This window comes from Capricornis sumatraensis, chromosome 11 (assembly GCF_032405125.1).
Source record: "Capricornis sumatraensis isolate serow.1 chromosome 11, serow.2, whole genome shotgun sequence".
Lineage (NCBI taxonomy): Eukaryota > Metazoa > Chordata > Mammalia > Artiodactyla > Bovidae > Capricornis > Capricornis sumatraensis.
The window spans coordinates 79,739,911-79,758,146 of record NC_091079.1 but is presented as its reverse complement, the minus strand read 5'-3'; the positions used below and the strand labels follow the sequence as shown (position 1 = coordinate 79,758,146).

The window sequence follows — 18,236 nt, the reverse complement described above, 5'->3', positions numbered from 1 at the left end:
CACTGTCTGGTGGTCTGCTGCCCCTCTGATCCACTACAGCTCTCTGAATCCTGGCGAAACCGCTACATCTGAGAATTAGGCTCAGCGAGTCGATGAGATGTACTGAAGACTGCAACAGCTGCAGCAGTATTGGTCAACAGGAAGACCCCAGTTGTCTTCCATGACAATGCTCGACTGCATATCACACAACCAGTGCTTCAAAAGTTGAGTGAAGTGGGCTACGAAGGTTCCTGTTTTGACTAAAATAGGAAGCCTAGTTTGAGCCTAGTTATAATGATTTACAATTCATGATCTGAAACCACAATCATGTTTGTACCAACCTAATACAAATGAAGATCTGATGTAAGATGTGCTAATTGCTCCTGGGGCATCACTATTTTTAGGCCCATTCAGTGGACATAACAAACCCATGTAGACAACACTTATATGTATTTTTTTTTTCTATATGTCTGTCCATTGGCATACATCATTTTATTCTGCTTCACTTTACTGTGAAGTGAAGTGAGTTGCAGATAGTGAGTTTTTTACAAACTGAAGGTTTGTGGCAGCTCTACCTTGAGCAAGTCTATTGATGCCAGTTTTGCCAACAGCATTTGCTCACTTTGTGTCTCCTTGTCAGATTTTGATAATTCATGCACAGTTACAAACTCTTCACTAGCAAAAAGATTATGATTATGACTTGCTGAAAGCTCAGATGATGGTTAGCATTGTTTGGAAATCAAGTATTTCTAAATTAAGGTATGTACATTGTTTTTTTAGATATAATGCTGCTGCTGCTGCTGCTGCTAAGTCGATTCAGTCGTGTCCGACTCTGTGCAACCCCATAGACGGCAGCCTACCAGGCTCCCCCATCCCTGGGATTCTCCAGGCAAGAACACTGGAGTGGGTTGCCATTTCCTTCTCCAAAGCATAAAAGTGAAAAGTGAAAGTGAAGTTGCTCAGTCATGTCCGACTCTTAGCGATCCCATGGACTGCAGCCTACCAGGCTCCTCCGCCCATGGGATTTTCCAGGCAAGAGAACTGGAGTGGGTTGCCATTGCTTTCTCCGAGATATAATGCTATCACACACTTAATAGACTACAGGAAAGTATAAATGGATGTTGATATGCACTAGAAGACCAAAAATTTTGTGACTTGCTTTATTGGGATATTTGCTTTATTGTGGTGGTCTGGAACAAATACAAAACCTCTCTTTCTCTCTTTCCTTGTATCTACCTACCTATTATTTACCACTTTTCCCTATAATACATAAATATACATGACTTTAGAGTAATATCTTTGTGACTCTAAACCCAGCAGGGCTGACTCTAAACCCAGCAGGGCGGGCAGGGTCCATTCTAACCTCCTTTCTTTGCTTGTTTGTAACTTCTTTCCCTGACAGTGAAAAATCTGGTACTCATTAGCAATGATTTATTTACTTATTGTTCAATCCTGGCTTACGTGTACAATAGAATCAGAATTGCTAACCTGTGCAGTGTGAAACAAATTTGCCAGTTAAACAACAGTATTTATGTATAGTTCTTTTTAGGCTTTAGTGTTACAGTTTTCTACACTTTTCTTTCCTAATGTTGATTAGTTCAGCAACTTTCCCCACCCAACCTTGTCAGCGAGGTTTTGTTATACATTTTCCATGCAGAGATTCATTTGTCATATTCTTCATTCCATCCTAGGATTCTCCTGTCCTGGTTGACTTTTTAAAAATTTGTATAAATTAAGATTTACTCTTTGTCATGTTTTTGTTGGGTTTGTGTTTTTTCCCCCTGTGAGTTTTGACAACTATATATTGTCATGTATCCAGCCACACAGTATTATACAGAACAGTTTCAACAGTTATCCTAAAAATTCCCTTGTGTGACCTCTTTGTTGCTAACTCCTGGATCTTAAGGGAAAAGCTTTTAATTTCTCATCATTCAGTCTGAAGTTAGCTGCAAGTTTTATTGTTGTTGTTGTTATCAAATTGAGGACATTTCCTCACTTTCTTGTGTGTTGAGAGTTTTATCATGGATGGTTCTTGAATTTTGTCAGATGCCTTTTCTGTACCTCTTGATGTAGCCATATGCTTTTTCTTCTTTAGCCTGAAGATGCAATTGATTACATGGACTGATTTTCAAATACTGAGCTAGCATACCTGGGTTAAATCCAGCCTGGTCATGCTATACAATTGTTTTTATACATTGTTGGATTCAATTTGCTAATATGTTGTTGAATATACATTCATTGGTGTTCATGAGAGATGTTCATCAAAAATTTCATTTCTTTTAATGTCTTTGCCTGGTTTTCATAAGGTGATGCTGCTGTAGAGAATGAGTTAAGAAGTGTTCCCTGGGCTTCCTTTTCTGGGAGATTGTAGAGGATTGGTACCATTTCCTCTTTAAATGTTTGGTAGAACTCACTGACGAAACTGTCTAGACCTTGGTGATTTCTGTTTTGTATGGTTATTAGCTACTTATTTGATTTCTTTAATAGATGTAGATTATCTTTAATAGATGTAGATTTCTTTAATAGGTTCAGATTATCTGTTTCTCCTTGTGTGAACTTTTGTAGATTATATTTTCTAAGAAAATGGTCCAGTTCAGAAAGTTATTAAATTTCTGGGCATATAATTGTTCTTAATATTTTTAGATCAGTAAGGAGATCTAACCAGTCCATTCTAAAGGAGATCAGCCCTGGGTGTTCTTTGGAAGGAATGATGCTAAAGCTGAAATTCCAGTACTTTGGACACCTCATGCGAAGAGTTGACTCATTGGAAAAGACTCTGATGCTGGGAGGGATTGAGGGCAGAAGGAGAAGGGGACGACAGAGGATGAGATGGCTGGATGGCATCACTGACTCAATGGATGTGAGTTTGAGTGAACCGCGGGACATGGTGATGGACAGGGAGGCCTGGTGTGCTGTGATTTATGGGGTTGCAAAGAGTCAGACACAACTGAGCAACTGAACTGAACTGAACTGAATGATAGACTGCCTTTCATTTCTGATATTAGTAATTTGTGTCTTCTTTTTCTTGACTAGTCTAGCTCTGCTGCTGCTGCTAAGTTGCTTCAGTCGTGTCCGACTCTGTGTGACCCCATAGACGGCAGCCCACCAAGCTCCCCCATCCCTGGGATTCTCCAGGCAGGAACACTGGAGTGGGTTGCCATTTCCTTTTCCAATGCAGGAAAGTGAAAAGTTAAAGTGAAGTCACTCAGTCGTGTCTGACATTTCGCGACCCCATGGACTGCAGCCTACCAGGCTCCTCCGTCCATAGGAGTTTATAATTTTTTTATTCTTTATAAACAGGCAACTTTTGGTTTTGTTGGGTTTTGTCTGTTGATTTCCTATTTTAGATTTCACTGATGATTCCTTTAATTTTTATTATTTCTTTTCTTCTTGTGTTAGACTTAATTTGCTTCCCCACCCTGCTTTCCTAAGGTGGAAGTTAGTTTTATGGATTTAGATCTTTCTTTTTTCCCTAGCATGTGCATCCAGTACTAGGAATTTTCATCTAAGCACATATTTAGCTGCATCTTACAAATCTTGATACATTTTCATTTTCACTGTAGTTCATAAAATTTCAAATTTTTCTTGATAATTCATTGACCTTTGCATTATTTAGAAGTGTGTTACTTAGAAGTTTCTAGACATATTGATTTCCCACTACAGTTCTGTTATTTATTTCTAGTTTAATTTGATTGTGAACTCAGAGCATACTCTGTATGACTTACGTTCTTTTAAGTTTGTTGAATAGTGTATTACGGTTTAGTATGTGGTCTGTCTTGGCGAACATCCCACTGAGCTTGAGAATAATATGTATTCTGCTACTGGATGAAGTATTATAGAATGTCAGTTGTATCTATTCTATTGATGATGCTCTTCAGTTCTGCTATATTCTTGCTCATTTTCTGCCTACTGGATCTGTCAATACTGATTGAAGTGTAACATCTTTAACTATAATAGTGGATTTGTATATTTCTTGTGCCTCTTGTATTTTGACATTCTATGGTTAGGTTCTGCAAATTAAGGGTTATTTTGTGTTCTTGGGAAACTCACTTCTTTATCATTATGGAGTGCCCCTCTTTATCTCTGATAATTTTCATTGCTCTGATGGTGACCTTGTCTGAGATTAAGTAGATTCTCCAGCTTTCTTTTTATTACTGTTAGAATGGTATATCTTTCTTCATTCCTTACTGTGTCTGTTTCAAGTGGTTTCCTATAGAAAACACATTGTTGACACTCTTTTTTTGTTTTTTGTTTTTGGTTAATCTACTTTGACAGTGTCTATCTTTTAATTGGTGAATTTAGATCATCCACATTTAAAATTGAAATGGCAACCCACTCCAGTATTCTTGCTTGGGAAATCCCATGGACAGAGGATCCTGGCAGGCTACAGTCCATGGGGTCGCAAAGAGTTGGGCATGACTGAGCGTGCGCACATACACACACACACACACACACACACATACACACACACTACTTTGACAACTTCTATTTTTTAATTGGTGAATTTAGATAATCCACATTTAAAATTATTATTGATATAATTGGGTTAATAGCTATTATATTTGTAATTGTTCCAATCATTGCCTTTGTTCTTTTATTTACTTTTTTGGTCTTCTACTGTTTCTCTCCAGTCTCTGGTTTGAGTTCAGCATCTTATATGATTTGATTCCATTTTCTTTCCTCACTTAACATATGAATTATGTTTCTTTTTAAAAAAAATTATATTTTTTAATGGTTGTTGAAGAACTTGCTACTGATTCATAAATTAACAACTAATCCAAGCCTACTTTCAGATAACACTATACCACCTCAGGAGTAGTACAAGTACTTTATAAAAGTGTATTCCTGATTTTTCCCTCTTGTACCTTAAAAATTGGTATTAGTCATTTCACTTATCCTTAAGCTATAATCATCAAAAACTGTGTTACTACTATTATTTTGAACAAACTTCTGTTAGATCAATTAAAAATAAGAAAAAAAAATTTTTTTTTCCCCCTCATTTATTCCTTGCAAAGAGTCGGGCACAACTGAGTGACTTCCCTTTCACTTTTCACTTTCATGTATTGGAGAAGGAAATGGCAACCCACTCCAGTGTTCCTGCCTGGAGAATCCCAGGGACAGTGGAGCCTGTTGGGCTGCCGTCTAGGGGTTGCACAGAGTTGGACACGACTGAAGCAACTTAGTAGCAGCAGCATTCCTTCACTAATGCTCTTCCTATATTTTATATAGATGTTAGTTTCCAACTTATACCATTTTCTTTTCCCCTTTTTACATTCTTTGAAAGGCAGGTAAACTAATGATAAATTACCTAATTTTTTCCTTGTCTGAGCAGGTATATTTCTCAATTAGTTTTGAAGAATAATTTCACTGCACACAGAATTCTAGGTTAGTGGGTCATTTTTTCTTTCAACTCTTCAAATATTTTATTCCACTTTCTTCTTTCTTGCTTGTTTTTTAAAGAGAAGTCCAAAGTAATTCTTATGTTTATTTCTCTGTAGTTAAGATGTTTATTTTCCTTCCAGCTTCTCAGAATTTCCTGTTTGTCTTTGGTTTTCTGCAGTTTGAGTAGCATTTGCCTAGGTATATATGTATGTATGTATGTATATGTATATTTTTACTATTGATTATGCTTAGTGTTCCTCATGCTTCCTAGATCTATGGCTTGGAACCTGTCATTAATTTTGGAAAACTCTCAATTTCTTTGTTACTTCAAGTATTCCTTCTGTCCCTTTCTTTCTTCTCCTTCTGACATTCCCATTGCATGTATATTATACCTTTTTAAAATTATCCCATAGTTCATGGACATTCTATTCCATCTTTTTCTTTTCTTTCTTTGTCTTTCAGTTTTAGAAGTTTTTATTGGCATATTTTCAAGCTCATTTATTCCTTTTCAGCTGAGTGTAGTCTACTGATGAGTCTGTCACAAGCATACTTCATTCCTGTTACAGGATCACTAATTTCTAGAAATTCCTTTTCATTCTTTCTTAAGCAGTTTGTTTCTTTGGTCACACTACTCATCTGTTCTTTTTTTAAACTTCTTATTTATTTATTTTTAATTATAGAATAATTGCTTTACAATATTGGGTTGGCTTCTGTCATACAGCAGCGTGAATCAGGCATAAGGATACACATGTCCCTCCCTCTTGAACCTCTCCCCCACCCTCCCCATCCTACCCCTCTCGGTTGTCATACAGTACCATGTTGAGGATATATTTGCAAATGAAGCAATTGAAGAGGGATTAATCTCTAAACTGTACAAACAGCTCATGTAGCTCAATTTCAGAAACAACCTGATCAAAAGATGGGTGGAAGATCTAAACAGACATTTCTCCAAAGAAGACATACAGATGGCTGACAAACACATGAGAATATGCTCAGCATTGCTCATTATTAGAGAAATGTAAATCAAAACTATAATGACCTTCCACCTCAAATCAGTCAGAATGAGCATCATCAAAAAATCTGCAAACAATAAATGCTGGAGAGGATGTGGGGAAAAGGGAACCTTCTTGCACCATTGGTGGGAATGTGAAGTCATACAGCCACTGTGGAGAACATTATGGAGAGTCCTTAAAAATAGAACTACCGTATGACCCAGCAATCCCATGCCTGGGCATATATCTGGAGAAAGTGGAAGTGAAAGTGTTAGTCACTCAGTCATGTCTGACTTCTTGCGACCCCATGGACTGTAGCCTGCCAGGCTCCTCTGTCCATGGGATTCTCCAGGCAAGAAGGAGTGCGTCGCCATAGGAAATCTTACCAACCCAGGGATTGAACCTGGGTCTCCTGCATTGCAGGTGGATTCTTTACCATCTGAGCCACCAGAGAAGCCCCTTATCTTGAGGAAACTATAATTTGAAAAGACAGATGCACCCCAATGTTCACTGAAACACTATTTCCAAAAGCCAGAACATGGAAGCAACCTGCTCTTCATCAACAGATGAGTGGATGAAGAACTCAGCCATAAAAAGGAATGAAATTGTGCCATCTGCAGAGATGTGGATGGACCTAGATCATACAGAGTGAAGTCAGAAGGAGAAAAATACTATATGTTGCTTGAATTGGAATCTAGGTGAATGATACAGATGAACTTATTTGCAAAGCAGAAATTGACACACAGATGTAGAGAACAAGCTTAAGGAGGTTGTATTCTTGCCTGGAGAATTCCACGGAACATTATGGAGGGTCCTTAAAAAACAGAACTACCATATGACCCAGCAATCCCATGCCTGGGCATATATCTGGATATGCCCAATATATCAGTATTTTCTAATTTTCCTTGTATTTTCTTTTACTCATTGTTTAAAAGTGTATGTTCATTAATTTCTAAAAATTTATGATTTCTCTAGGTTTCCTTTTGTTTTCAATTTCTCACTTTATCCTCTTCTATTTTTAGGCAGTTCAGTTCAACTGTTCAGTCGTGTCTGACTCTTTGTGACACCATGGACTGCAGCACACCAGGCTTCCCTGTCCATCACCAACTTCTGGAGCTTACTTAAACTTATGTCCATGGAGTCGGTTATCCCATCCGACTATCTCATCCTCTGTTGTCCCCTTCTCCTCCTGCCTTCAATCTTTCCCAGCATCAGGGTCTTTTCCAGTGAGTGAGTTCTTCACATCAGGTGGCCAAAGTATTGGAGTTTCAGCGTCAGCATCAGTCCTTCCAATGAATATTCAGGACTGATTTCCTTTAGGATGGACTGGTTGGATCTCCTTGCAGTCCAAGGGACTCTCAAGAGTCTTCTCCAGCACCACAGTTCAAAAGCATCAGTTCTTCGGTGCTCAGCTTTCTTTATAGTCCAACTCTCACATCCATACATGACTACTGGAAAAATCATAGCTTTGACTAGATGGACCTTTGTTGGCAAAGTAATGTCTCTGCTTTTGAATATGCTATCTAGGTTGGTCATAACTTTTCTTCCAAGGAGCAAGCGTCTTTTAATTTCATGGCTGCAATCACCATCTGCAGTGATTTTGAAGCCCAATAAAATAAAGTCTGTCACTGCTTCCATTGTTTCCCCATCTATTTGCCATGAAGTGATGGCACCAGATGCCATGATCTTAGTTTTCTGAATGTTGAGTTTTAAACCAAGTTTTACACTCTCCTCTTTCACTTTCATCAAGAGGCTCTTTAGTTCTTCACTTTCTGCCATAAGGGTGGTACCATCTGCATATCTGAGGATATTATATTTTAGAATATACTTTATATGATTTCTCTATTTTAAAGTCTACTGAGACTTAATTAGTGGCCTGACATGTGGTCTTTCCTGGAAAATGCCCCATTTCCACTTGAGAAGAATGTGTTTGATTTTCTTTTGGGGTGTAATAGTCTATATATGTTTGCTATAGTTGATTTATTGTGTCTTGATCTGAATCTCTTTGATTTCATCTTATATGGAATATGTTGATCTTCTTGAATGTTTATATGGATGTATTTTATCAAATATGGGAAACTTTTAGCCATTATTTCAGCAAATATTCTCTCTTTCTTCTTCTGGAATTCCCGCAACAAACCTATGTTGATCTACTTAATGGTGTCCCATAGTTCCCTTAGACTCTCTTTTCTTCAATCTGTTTTCTTTCTGTTCTTCAGATTCAGTGCATTTTATTGTTACATCCTCAAGTTTGCTGATTATTTCTTTTCCCTCTTGAAATCTGCCTTTGCATTCTTCTAGTGAATTTTTCATGTCACTTTTTGTACTTTTTTTTTGGGAAGGGGGAAATTTGTCTGGTCTAAAAATTGATACAAGGCAGTTTGACAGGAGAAAAAAAATTAATTTGTTTGCCCAGAGGTCACATAGAAATGAAACCCTTAAAGTGACCAAGTCAGGCTGTTTATATATTCATTTTACACAAATAGACAGTTATTTTTGACAAGTTAACAAAAGGGCTTTACTTGTAGTAGCAGACCAATGAAGAAGTCACACAGATTTTTTTTATACAGCTTTCTTTTGCTGGAATTTCCTAATTCTGTTAATGAGGATGTTTTCTGTACTTTGGGTGTGGGGGAATACCTTCATACTGGAGATTTCTTTCTTACTTTTGGGGGAAAGAGAAGGATTAGAGTATTATTTTCCTCTAAGTATCATTTTTTTTCTCATTGTTTGTCAAGTAGCTTTAATTCAAAATAATCTATATGCCATTGTGTGTGTCTTGGGGCAGCCTGCTCTCAGTCAGGAAACTGGTCATATTAATATAAATATGTGGTAAGTCTGGAAATCATATTTCCCCTTCACTAATTTTTGTTACCTTCTGTTATTGTTTTTATGTAGTTGTATTTTTTTTTAGTTGTAGGCTGTGTCTTTCTGCCATTCAACAGTTGTAGGCTGTGTTATAAGCTTGAGATCTTCTCAGTCTTTTCTGAATTTTCCCCTCTCACTGGGGAAGTGTAGTGACTTTCTGTTTTTTCTCAGGTACCCAATTACTTTAAGTTTCAGTCTTTAAAGTCTGGCTTCCAAAGCAGGGAGGAATTGAAAAATGAAAGTCGTGGGGGAAATGTACTGGTCCTTTAAATATATCCTGGGTGTCACCTTCGCCAAAGGAGAAGGGATTTGCAACAATGAGGGGATTACAAGAACTTACCTCTTTATATCCACCTGTGAGATGAGAAGTAATAACCAGTAATCAGAGCACAAATCTTATATTTGGGGGACAGGGTCATTTTTACTCACCCTGGCCCCTCTAAACGGAGGGCAGTTTGCTCCAGGAACAGGTAAATAGCTATCTTACACGGAGCAAGGTGGTATGGAATGGTTAGCTGCTATTATGCTAAGAACTCAAATTGACTGAAATTAACAGCAATGTGTAATTCTAGCATTCTTCTGAAGTTAAAAACCCTCATAGACTCCACATTTCCAAAACAGTTACATCAGGGAGATTGCCTAGGTTTGGGCTGGGGGGCAGGTTTCTGTTGCTTTCTATTCTCTTCTGTTGTCTTTATTTTTGTCTTCCTTCCTGCTTTGTGTTTCCCCAGAGACTTCTTACTAGTGTCTACAGCTTGCAGTTCTTTTAGTTGTAATCCCATTGCTGTTCAGGAATTCTAATGACTGGTGGTAAGGTGTTGCTACGGGACAGTCATTCAGTAGTCCTAGTTGTTGTTGTTTAGTCACTAAGTCATGTCCAGCTCTTTGTGACCCAATGGACTGTAGCCTGCTAGACTCCTCTGTCCATAGGATTTTCCCAGGCAAGAATACTGGAGCAGGTTGCCATTTCTTCTTCCAAGAGATCTTCCTGACCCAAGGATCAAACCCATGTTTCCTGCATTGGCAGGCAAATTCTTTACCACTGAGCCACCAGGGAAGCCCCAGTATTCCTAGAGGGAGCTGTAGTTTGGTATCGTTCTTCTCCCACATAAAAGGCTAGAGGATTTTATAATAGATGTTTACCTTCTTCAGGCTTGTTTGATTTTGGTAAAATTTCAGGTGCTTTGTTGTTGTTGTTCAGTTGTTCATTCATGTCTGACTCTCTGTGACCCCATGGACTGCATGCAGCACGTCAGGCTTCCCTGTCCGTCACCATCTTGCAGGGCTTGCTCAAACTCATGTCCGTTGAGTCAGTGATGCCATTCAACCATGTCATCCTCTGTCGTCCCCTTCTCTTCCTTCTTTCAATATTCTGCAGCATCAGAGTCTTTTCCAATGAGTCAGCTCTTTGCATCAAGTGGCCAAAGCTTCAGCTTCAGCATGGGTCCTTCCAATGAATATTCAGGGTTGATTTCCTTTAGGAAACCAGTCATGGTTTGATCTCTTTGCTGTCCTGGGGACTCTCAAGAGTCTTCTCCAACACCACAGTTCAAAAGCATCAGTTCTTTGGTGCTCAGCTTTCTTTATAGTCCAACTCTCACATCCATACATGACTACTGGAAAAACCATAGCTTTGACTATATGGACCTTTATTGGCAAAGTAATGTCTTTGGTTTTTAATATGCTGTCTCGGTTGGTTATAGTTTTCTTCCAAGGAGCAAGAATCTTTTAATTTCATGGCTGAAATCACTGTCTGCAGTGATTTTGGAGCCCAAGAAAATAAAATCTGTCACTGTTTCCACTGTTTCTCCATCTGTTTGCCATGAAGTGATGGGACCAGATGCCATGATCTTATTTTTCTGAATGTTGAGCTTTACGTCAACTTTTTCACTCTCCTCTTTCACCTTCATCAAGAGGCTCTTTAGTTCCTCTTTGCTTTCTGCCATAAGGGTGGTATCATCTGCATTTGTGAGGTTATTGGTATTTCTCCTGGCAATCTTGATTCCAGCTTGTGCTTCATCCAGCCTGGCATTTCACATAATGTACTTTATATATAAGTTAAATAAGCAGGGTAACAATATACAGCCTTGACGTACTTCTTTCCCAGTTTTGAACCAGTCTGTTTTTCCATGTCCAGTTCTAATTGTTGCTCCTTGATCTGCATGCAGATTTCTCAGGAGGCAGGTAAGGTGATCTGGTATTCCCATCTCTTGAAGAATTTTCCACAGTTTGCTGTGATCCATACAGTCAAAGGCTGTAGTGTAGTCAGTCAAGTGGAAGTAGATGTTCAGTTGTTTAGCCTCTCTTAAAAATTTTTTTCCCCTGAATTTAGGATTGTTAAAGAGAGTAGAGAGCTCTGGGAGTATTTCAAAAAAATATTGTTCCCCCCCGCTCCTGTTGCTGGATGCTGGAGGAAATTTTTCTCTGATCTTCACAGCAAGCAGCTGGTAGGGCTTTGTGGAAGTGTGATGGTATGCCTAAAACTTGGACTCCTTGTGTTATGCCCAGTGTCCGAGTCCCCAAAACTGAGAGAATAAGACATCCACAGCGATGCAAAAGCATGAAGGGGTTTATTGCTAGCTCCAGCCAGGGCTCCCGTCACATCCAACACAGTGGAGTAGAACAAGAGCCCCGAGCCCTGGATCACAGCCCTATTTATAGGTTTAGGACAAAGACAGAGAGTTGGCAAGGGCTTATTGGCTGCAGGAGTTTCCTGGTCTTTACTAATTGGCTAGATTCTTGGAGGCGTGGGCTTTTTTGGGGGAGGTCCATCCTCATCCTGATAGGCTTGAACCAGGCTATGGGGAGCATACTGATTGGCCAAGTCCTTGGTGTCGGCAGGAGATGATCTCAGTTCCTCCTGGGCAGTGACTCATCCCTTCTGTGAAGGAGACTTAGGCCTACCATGGCCCCTGAAGCCTGTCATGGCGCCGGCTAGGTCTTAACACTTGGAATTTTAAACTTTTTATCTAGTCCAAGGAGAGTGTCTGACCGTTGGTCAGTTATGTTAAAAGTCTTCCAAAAGACACTGGCCCCATGTGTGGGCCTCTGCTCCTGGGCTTGTACTATTGGTAAACTGTGATAGACTGTGTCCATTTGTCTGTTTCTCTAGCTTTCAGTTTGCCCACTCCATGACCTAAATTGTTTGATGACTAAGAAGAGTTGTTGATTTTCAGTCTGTTCAGCATTTTTACTTGTAAGGATGGGAGTGATGATTTCCAAGCTCTTTATATATTTTATTGGAAACTGGAAGCCCCTCATATAGTTTCTGGAATTCAGGAATGTAGGAGTTTATTGTTAATAATGTTAAGGTGCTGTCCAAGATATATATAATTACTTTTCCATATTACCAGTGCTTAAACTATTATCTCAGCATGAATTTTAAGTGTGGTCAGATACTCTTGAGGTTTGATTTCATCTAATATATTGGACAAAAGAAGGATAATTTTATACTCTTGATTGTATTTAAAGATGACAAATATTTATACTGCTATGCTTTGTGGTACATATTTTATTTGGGAAGCTGATGCAAATGTTTATATATTTCACATATATTTTACAAAGCCCATAAACAATTTCTGAATTGGTAATTTACATTTTTATGTCTGTTAATTATTTTAACTTACATTTTAAAATTAGAAACTGATTTATAATTAATATAAATTCGTTTATGATAAAAACATTTATCACTAATTAAGAGCAAATATGATTTCTTGTAGAGAATCACCTAGGATGTGTTCAAATATCTTCTCCTCTTTCATGAATTTATTTTAATGTTTTTGTTTTTAACGTACATATTATTTGGTGAAGGATAATCTTGAATTGTTCTCCATTTTGATAAGCTGGTTTGGTAAATTTTCTTATATAGGACCTATTTTGTTCTAAAACATTAAGAGATTTTTATGTCTTATTCTCAAAGAAATACAATGATAAGTTTTCTAGATAGATCGTCACTATAGTTTGCTTGTATTTGTTTGCTTATATATTTGGTGCTAAATATAATCCTTTATTAGTATTCCATTATATCTCTATTTAAATGCTAAATGATGTCGCCTTAGCTCTAGGCTAAAACCGTTGTACTTTTTGACGTTTATGCAGAGAACAGAAGATATTCTTTTTAGTTAATATAGAGATATATAAATACCAATTATATTCATTGAGACACAAAAATGTATAAGGGTATACCTTTTCATTAAATCATTAGATCATTTAAAATAAAAATACACTGGAAAAAATCAATTTAATTTAAAAAGAATTTAATTTACAGTGTGAATATAGTTTCCTAATGAAAGTCCTAGATTCTGGGGATCCATTTTAGTTACCAATCCTTAGTCTTTCTTTGGGAAAGTAAAAACTAATCAACTGATCACTTATCACAGGTTTATCTCTCAGGACCAGTCCCAGGCAAAGTGTGGGAAACCACATTTCGGAGGCATCACTATCCTTGTGTTTTCACTTTCTCTACTTTTAAATGTCCAGCTAAACAGTGAAGCACTGAGTTGATTATAGGGTAAATGCATTTTTAGTCTTTTATAGTTATATGAATAATTTACTTTAGCTTATGAATATTTTAAATTTAATACACATAATTATCTTAGTAGCTATTTTTAGGTTATTTTATGCATAACTCCCCAACTTCTTTATCTGCTCCTTTGTGAAGTAAATAAATCCATTTGGAAGGCTTTAAAAATACATTTATAAAACTTCACATTTTATTTAAAATATTTATACCTTTACTTCAATTATATTAAGGAAGATATTTCAAAATAAAGAGGAAATCTGTTCATCTTCAGTAGATCAAATGTAACTATTTCATATAATACTTTATTTTAAATGCTTCAGTTTCAATATTAATACAAGTGTGCAGAAAACTTGAGGACAAATCATGGAATCATTAAGACAGCAGAAGAATTTTAATATTAGCCCTCTAACAAAACAAACGATTCAGCTTTTCCTTTTTGTGTCATATTAATTCAGATGTATAATTCAAATATATGGCAAGGCATTAAGCTTTTCTATGTGACCTCATTTTTCATTTCTATATGACCACAGATCTGTAGATAGAAATTTCTTCCCAGTACAGTGCACTCAGTTGTGCAAACTTATCTTTTTAGGGTCAAAGAAGAGCACAAACCACAGACGACACAGTAAGTAAACATACTGAGTGCAGTAGGCTTGACCTCTGTACCTTTGCCACCTTCTGCTTTCTGCACCTTGGATGGTATTAGCTCACACTAATACTGGATAGGCTGCAGCTAGTGTGTCTTCTGCTTTCGGACTCTCTGGCTTGTAAGAGAGCTGCCCGCAGCTTCTTACTTCATCCATACACTGACTAGATGTAGTGTTTTGCTGCCTGCTTGTGGACTAGTTAAGTGTTCAAACTTAATTTCCCTATATTCTGACTGCCTGGATGATAACTGAAGCTCATATTTCCATTGGCTGTAGCTTCTGTGCCTGTGTATTTTTATTAGTATGGATAAGAAAACATTTTCCTACAGTTGTTTTATTCATTTGGTTATTCAGTCACATTATTTGCTTATTTAAACAGGTGGTTTCCCTTTAGTGGGATCACTGAACTGGTAAATAACGTTCTTCAGCCCCAGCAAAAACAACAAAATGAAAAGGAGCCCCAGACGTAAGTAAGCTGATCTGTACAGACTAAATATTATCTCTGATAGCATAACATACTGAAGAGTAGGTATTAAAATACAGCCCTCGAAATAGCATTCCTCAGAAATGAACATTGTTAGACTATGAATATGATATTTTCACCTTTTATTTTTCATATCCCATGGAAATATTAAAAGAAAACAAGGGTAATTTATAGGGTAGGAAGAATAAAGAGGTAATTCTCTCCCCAACTTAAATATAAATTACATTATCTGTATTTATCCAGTAAAAGATTGTCTCCAATAATGCAATATATTCCAAAGCATGTTTCTTTCAAAAATAATTCCTGAAGACATAAGATGTATTTACCCACCCCACCGCAGCCCCCGATTCAATCTTTGTTCAAGTTTATACAGGTTTTTTTTTTTTTAAAGGCTAGGAGAATTTCTTTATTGTAATATTTCTGAGTGTCTAAATATGCTCCAAAGGTGTTAGAATATATAATCTTAACTAAATTTTTGTGACTACTAAGTCCTGTTTTCACTAAAGCTTTCATTAGATTATGAAACATAATTTGGGAAATGCAGCAATTTATTCTCACATTGGTCCAAAACATTAAAATATGTCAATTCCATTTATTTCAGTTATTTCTAGGTTGAAACACATTCTTTAAAAAGTTGTTCATACTTGTATCTTTTTAACTTTGTGCAAGAAATATTATTTATGTTGTAAAGTGGATGTTACTCGGAGAATGTGAGAAAGATTGCATAGATATAAGTTCCACTATCCCCATAATAATTGCCATCTTACTCAGAAATGCTGTTACCAGTCAGCCTCTATACTTTCTAAAAGTAGAAATTATGTCTATGGAGAAGATGGTTTGGTTGTAGGAATGGGCAAGTTGAAAAGTGAAATAAGCTCTAGGAGAGAACGAGAATAGCTACCAGGAACCTTAAGATGAAACATTCAGAAAAACATTAATATTTTTGCCTTTAATCCAAACTAGAAGGTAGTGTCTTTTTGTTTTGCTATTGTTGAGGGTACTCCCTCATCCATTTTATGTTATCTGTATGCATTTTATTTTGTCAGTGTTTCAGTTTCAATTGAAGTAGAAAACTGTATTGTGATATGCTCCTCCTAATAGTTGATAATGTAGATGTATAGTTGAAACTGCTGCTATATTTAAGCCAGTTGAAATCAAGACCTGTGCTTGTCTTGTCTACATTTTATCTTTGACATCTAGCAGAGTGCCTGACCTACAGTAAGAACTCAATAAATGTGTCTTTACAACTGATTTTATGTTTTATCCTCTTATAAGAATAATGTGTTCCAAGGGATAGAAATAATTTCTTTAATCAGCAAAAATTGTGTTAAAATTGCACAAAATGTTATTGTTTTGCTGATTTTTCTCTAAGGCACTGAAACATGTTAATATAGTAAAATCAATAGCAAAGTATGATTAGATGCAACTTTGTCTCAATTTAAAATGATGTCAGTTATGTATCTTCTTTGTTTTAGAAAATAATCAAGATTAAATTACATTATTTAGTAGATTACAATAGATATTAAATAAAGTAGATATTTTGTTAGTAACTTTAAAAAGTGATTTCTAATTACTGAAACAAAATAACATTTGATTGGCATAAGCAAAGATCAAGGCGTATTTGAAATGAAATAGCCTTATTTCAAATAAAAATAATATAATTTGCTTTGATTTTTGGCTAGGAATATTTTAGAAGAGACTAGTACTTTGTGATGTTTTAAAAATTAATTCTATATTAATAAATATTATTTCCATTAAAGTTTCTTGGACAACTAATTCATTTTTCTTGTTCTGTGACCTATACAGTTTAAAAAAATCAGAACTAATAGGTTCTCTTAATAGTTACTTTCTTCATCTTACAGTCTTATTGTGCTAAAGATTTCTGATACATAAGCTTTTAGTAGCTTTCCTTTTATCTCTCTGATCTACAGAAGAGGGTTTCTTCTGCATCTTCTTTAATTCATCTTCTTTTCAGTCAGAGTCTGGGATTTCTTATTTCTGAATCATCTCAAGGTTTCTCTCTTTGACTACCATTTGAGTGGGATAACATCCAATCTGCTTGTTCACTTATCTGTTAAATTATTTTGGTGCATTGTATTCTGGGAATTTATTTTAATTTATAAATGTCAGAAAGTACAACTTATGCTTTTCACATTTTGTATAAACATTTTTGCAGTAGAATAAGTAAGTATTCTCTCAGTATTGAAAATCTAGTATTTCCTGAATAGTAATTTCACTTTAATGAATTTCTGTAAATCCCATGTTGTGATTATTTAAAAGTTTAATGATGTAGGTTCTTTGAAGTCTGTAATTTTGAAGTTTATTTATTTCATAGGTGTTTAAAAAAATGTAACAGGAATGTAATTTTGGATTTTGAATGTAATATAATTTTGCTTTGGGTATTTAATGTGAAAATGTAGATATAAGTAGAATAATGTATCCAACTTTGACTTTCCATAAATATTAAAGTATAGAAAATGGATTGAGCTGATTTTCAGTTGTCAGTTCATTCAGCCTTTGCAGAAATTGCCTAATATACAAATTAAATAATTTTAAATTCTTTTCTTTCTTTCACTACTTTTTTGCTTTAATATCAAAATATAATTGTAAGGCAATGTAATATACATTATATGTAGAATGTAAAACAAGTCTTTGAATAATTAAAAAGGGTATACTCAGAAAAAATATAAATGATTTTTAATGCAACTATTATTTTAACTTGGTGCTCCCAATATGTAAATTAGTATCAAAGATACAAATTAATTAAACTAACCAATTGGATTAGTTTGATTTTGAACACTCATGTTTTATTCAGGTTATGACATGTTAAATAATAAATGTACTTTTGAAATAGTAGGAAAACCTAAAATGTGAGTCAGAATGAGATGGCCACTTAATATAGTAATCAATTCTCTTTGATAATGAGGTATTTTGATAGGAAAAGAAATGGTAAGGGGAAGAATTTTTTAAGCTTAGAGAACATCACAGGTGGAAGTTTTTAAGTAGCGAAGGGTTTGAGAGACACAAAGAAGACTAGTGTGGCTGGAATGTGGTGGACAAGAGGGAATGTGAGACCAGGTGTAGAACTCAGACAGGGCAGTGTTTTTCTGGAGAGTGAGAGGGAGTTTAGATCTGAATCTCAGTATAAAGGGAACATACTGAACAATTGTAGACATGAGAGTGATATGATTTAATTTATGTATAAAAATCAGTCTGGCTGTTCTGTGGATAGCGTGCGTGAGGATGGAGGTTAAGAGAGTAGCAAGGAGGCTTTTGTGAAAGACTTGGCTAGAGATTATGATGGCTTGGACCAGGTTGATTACACTGAAGAGGGAGGGAAGTGGATTGGGGATATATTTGGG

The 18,236-nt window shown here is 36.2% G+C and overlaps 1 protein-coding gene across 22 annotated transcripts in view; it reads left to right on the top strand.

The window, feature by feature from the left end:
• RIMS2 (regulating synaptic membrane exocytosis 2) overlaps positions 1–18,236 on the top strand; it is a 592,618-nt gene that overhangs the window by 98,825 nt on the left and 475,557 nt on the right. For 6 of the 22 annotated variants that reach the window (XM_068983613.1, XM_068983617.1, XM_068983607.1 and 3 more), the window contains exons 2-3: positions 14,336–14,368; positions 14,770–14,856. The exons of the other annotated variants lie outside the window; for them this stretch is intronic. In XM_068983613.1, the coding sequence (XP_068839714.1) occupies positions 14,336–14,368; positions 14,770–14,856 (120 nt within the window). The remainder of the gene's footprint in view (positions 1–14,335; positions 14,369–14,769; positions 14,857–18,236) is intronic. 22 annotated transcript variants of the gene reach the window in all.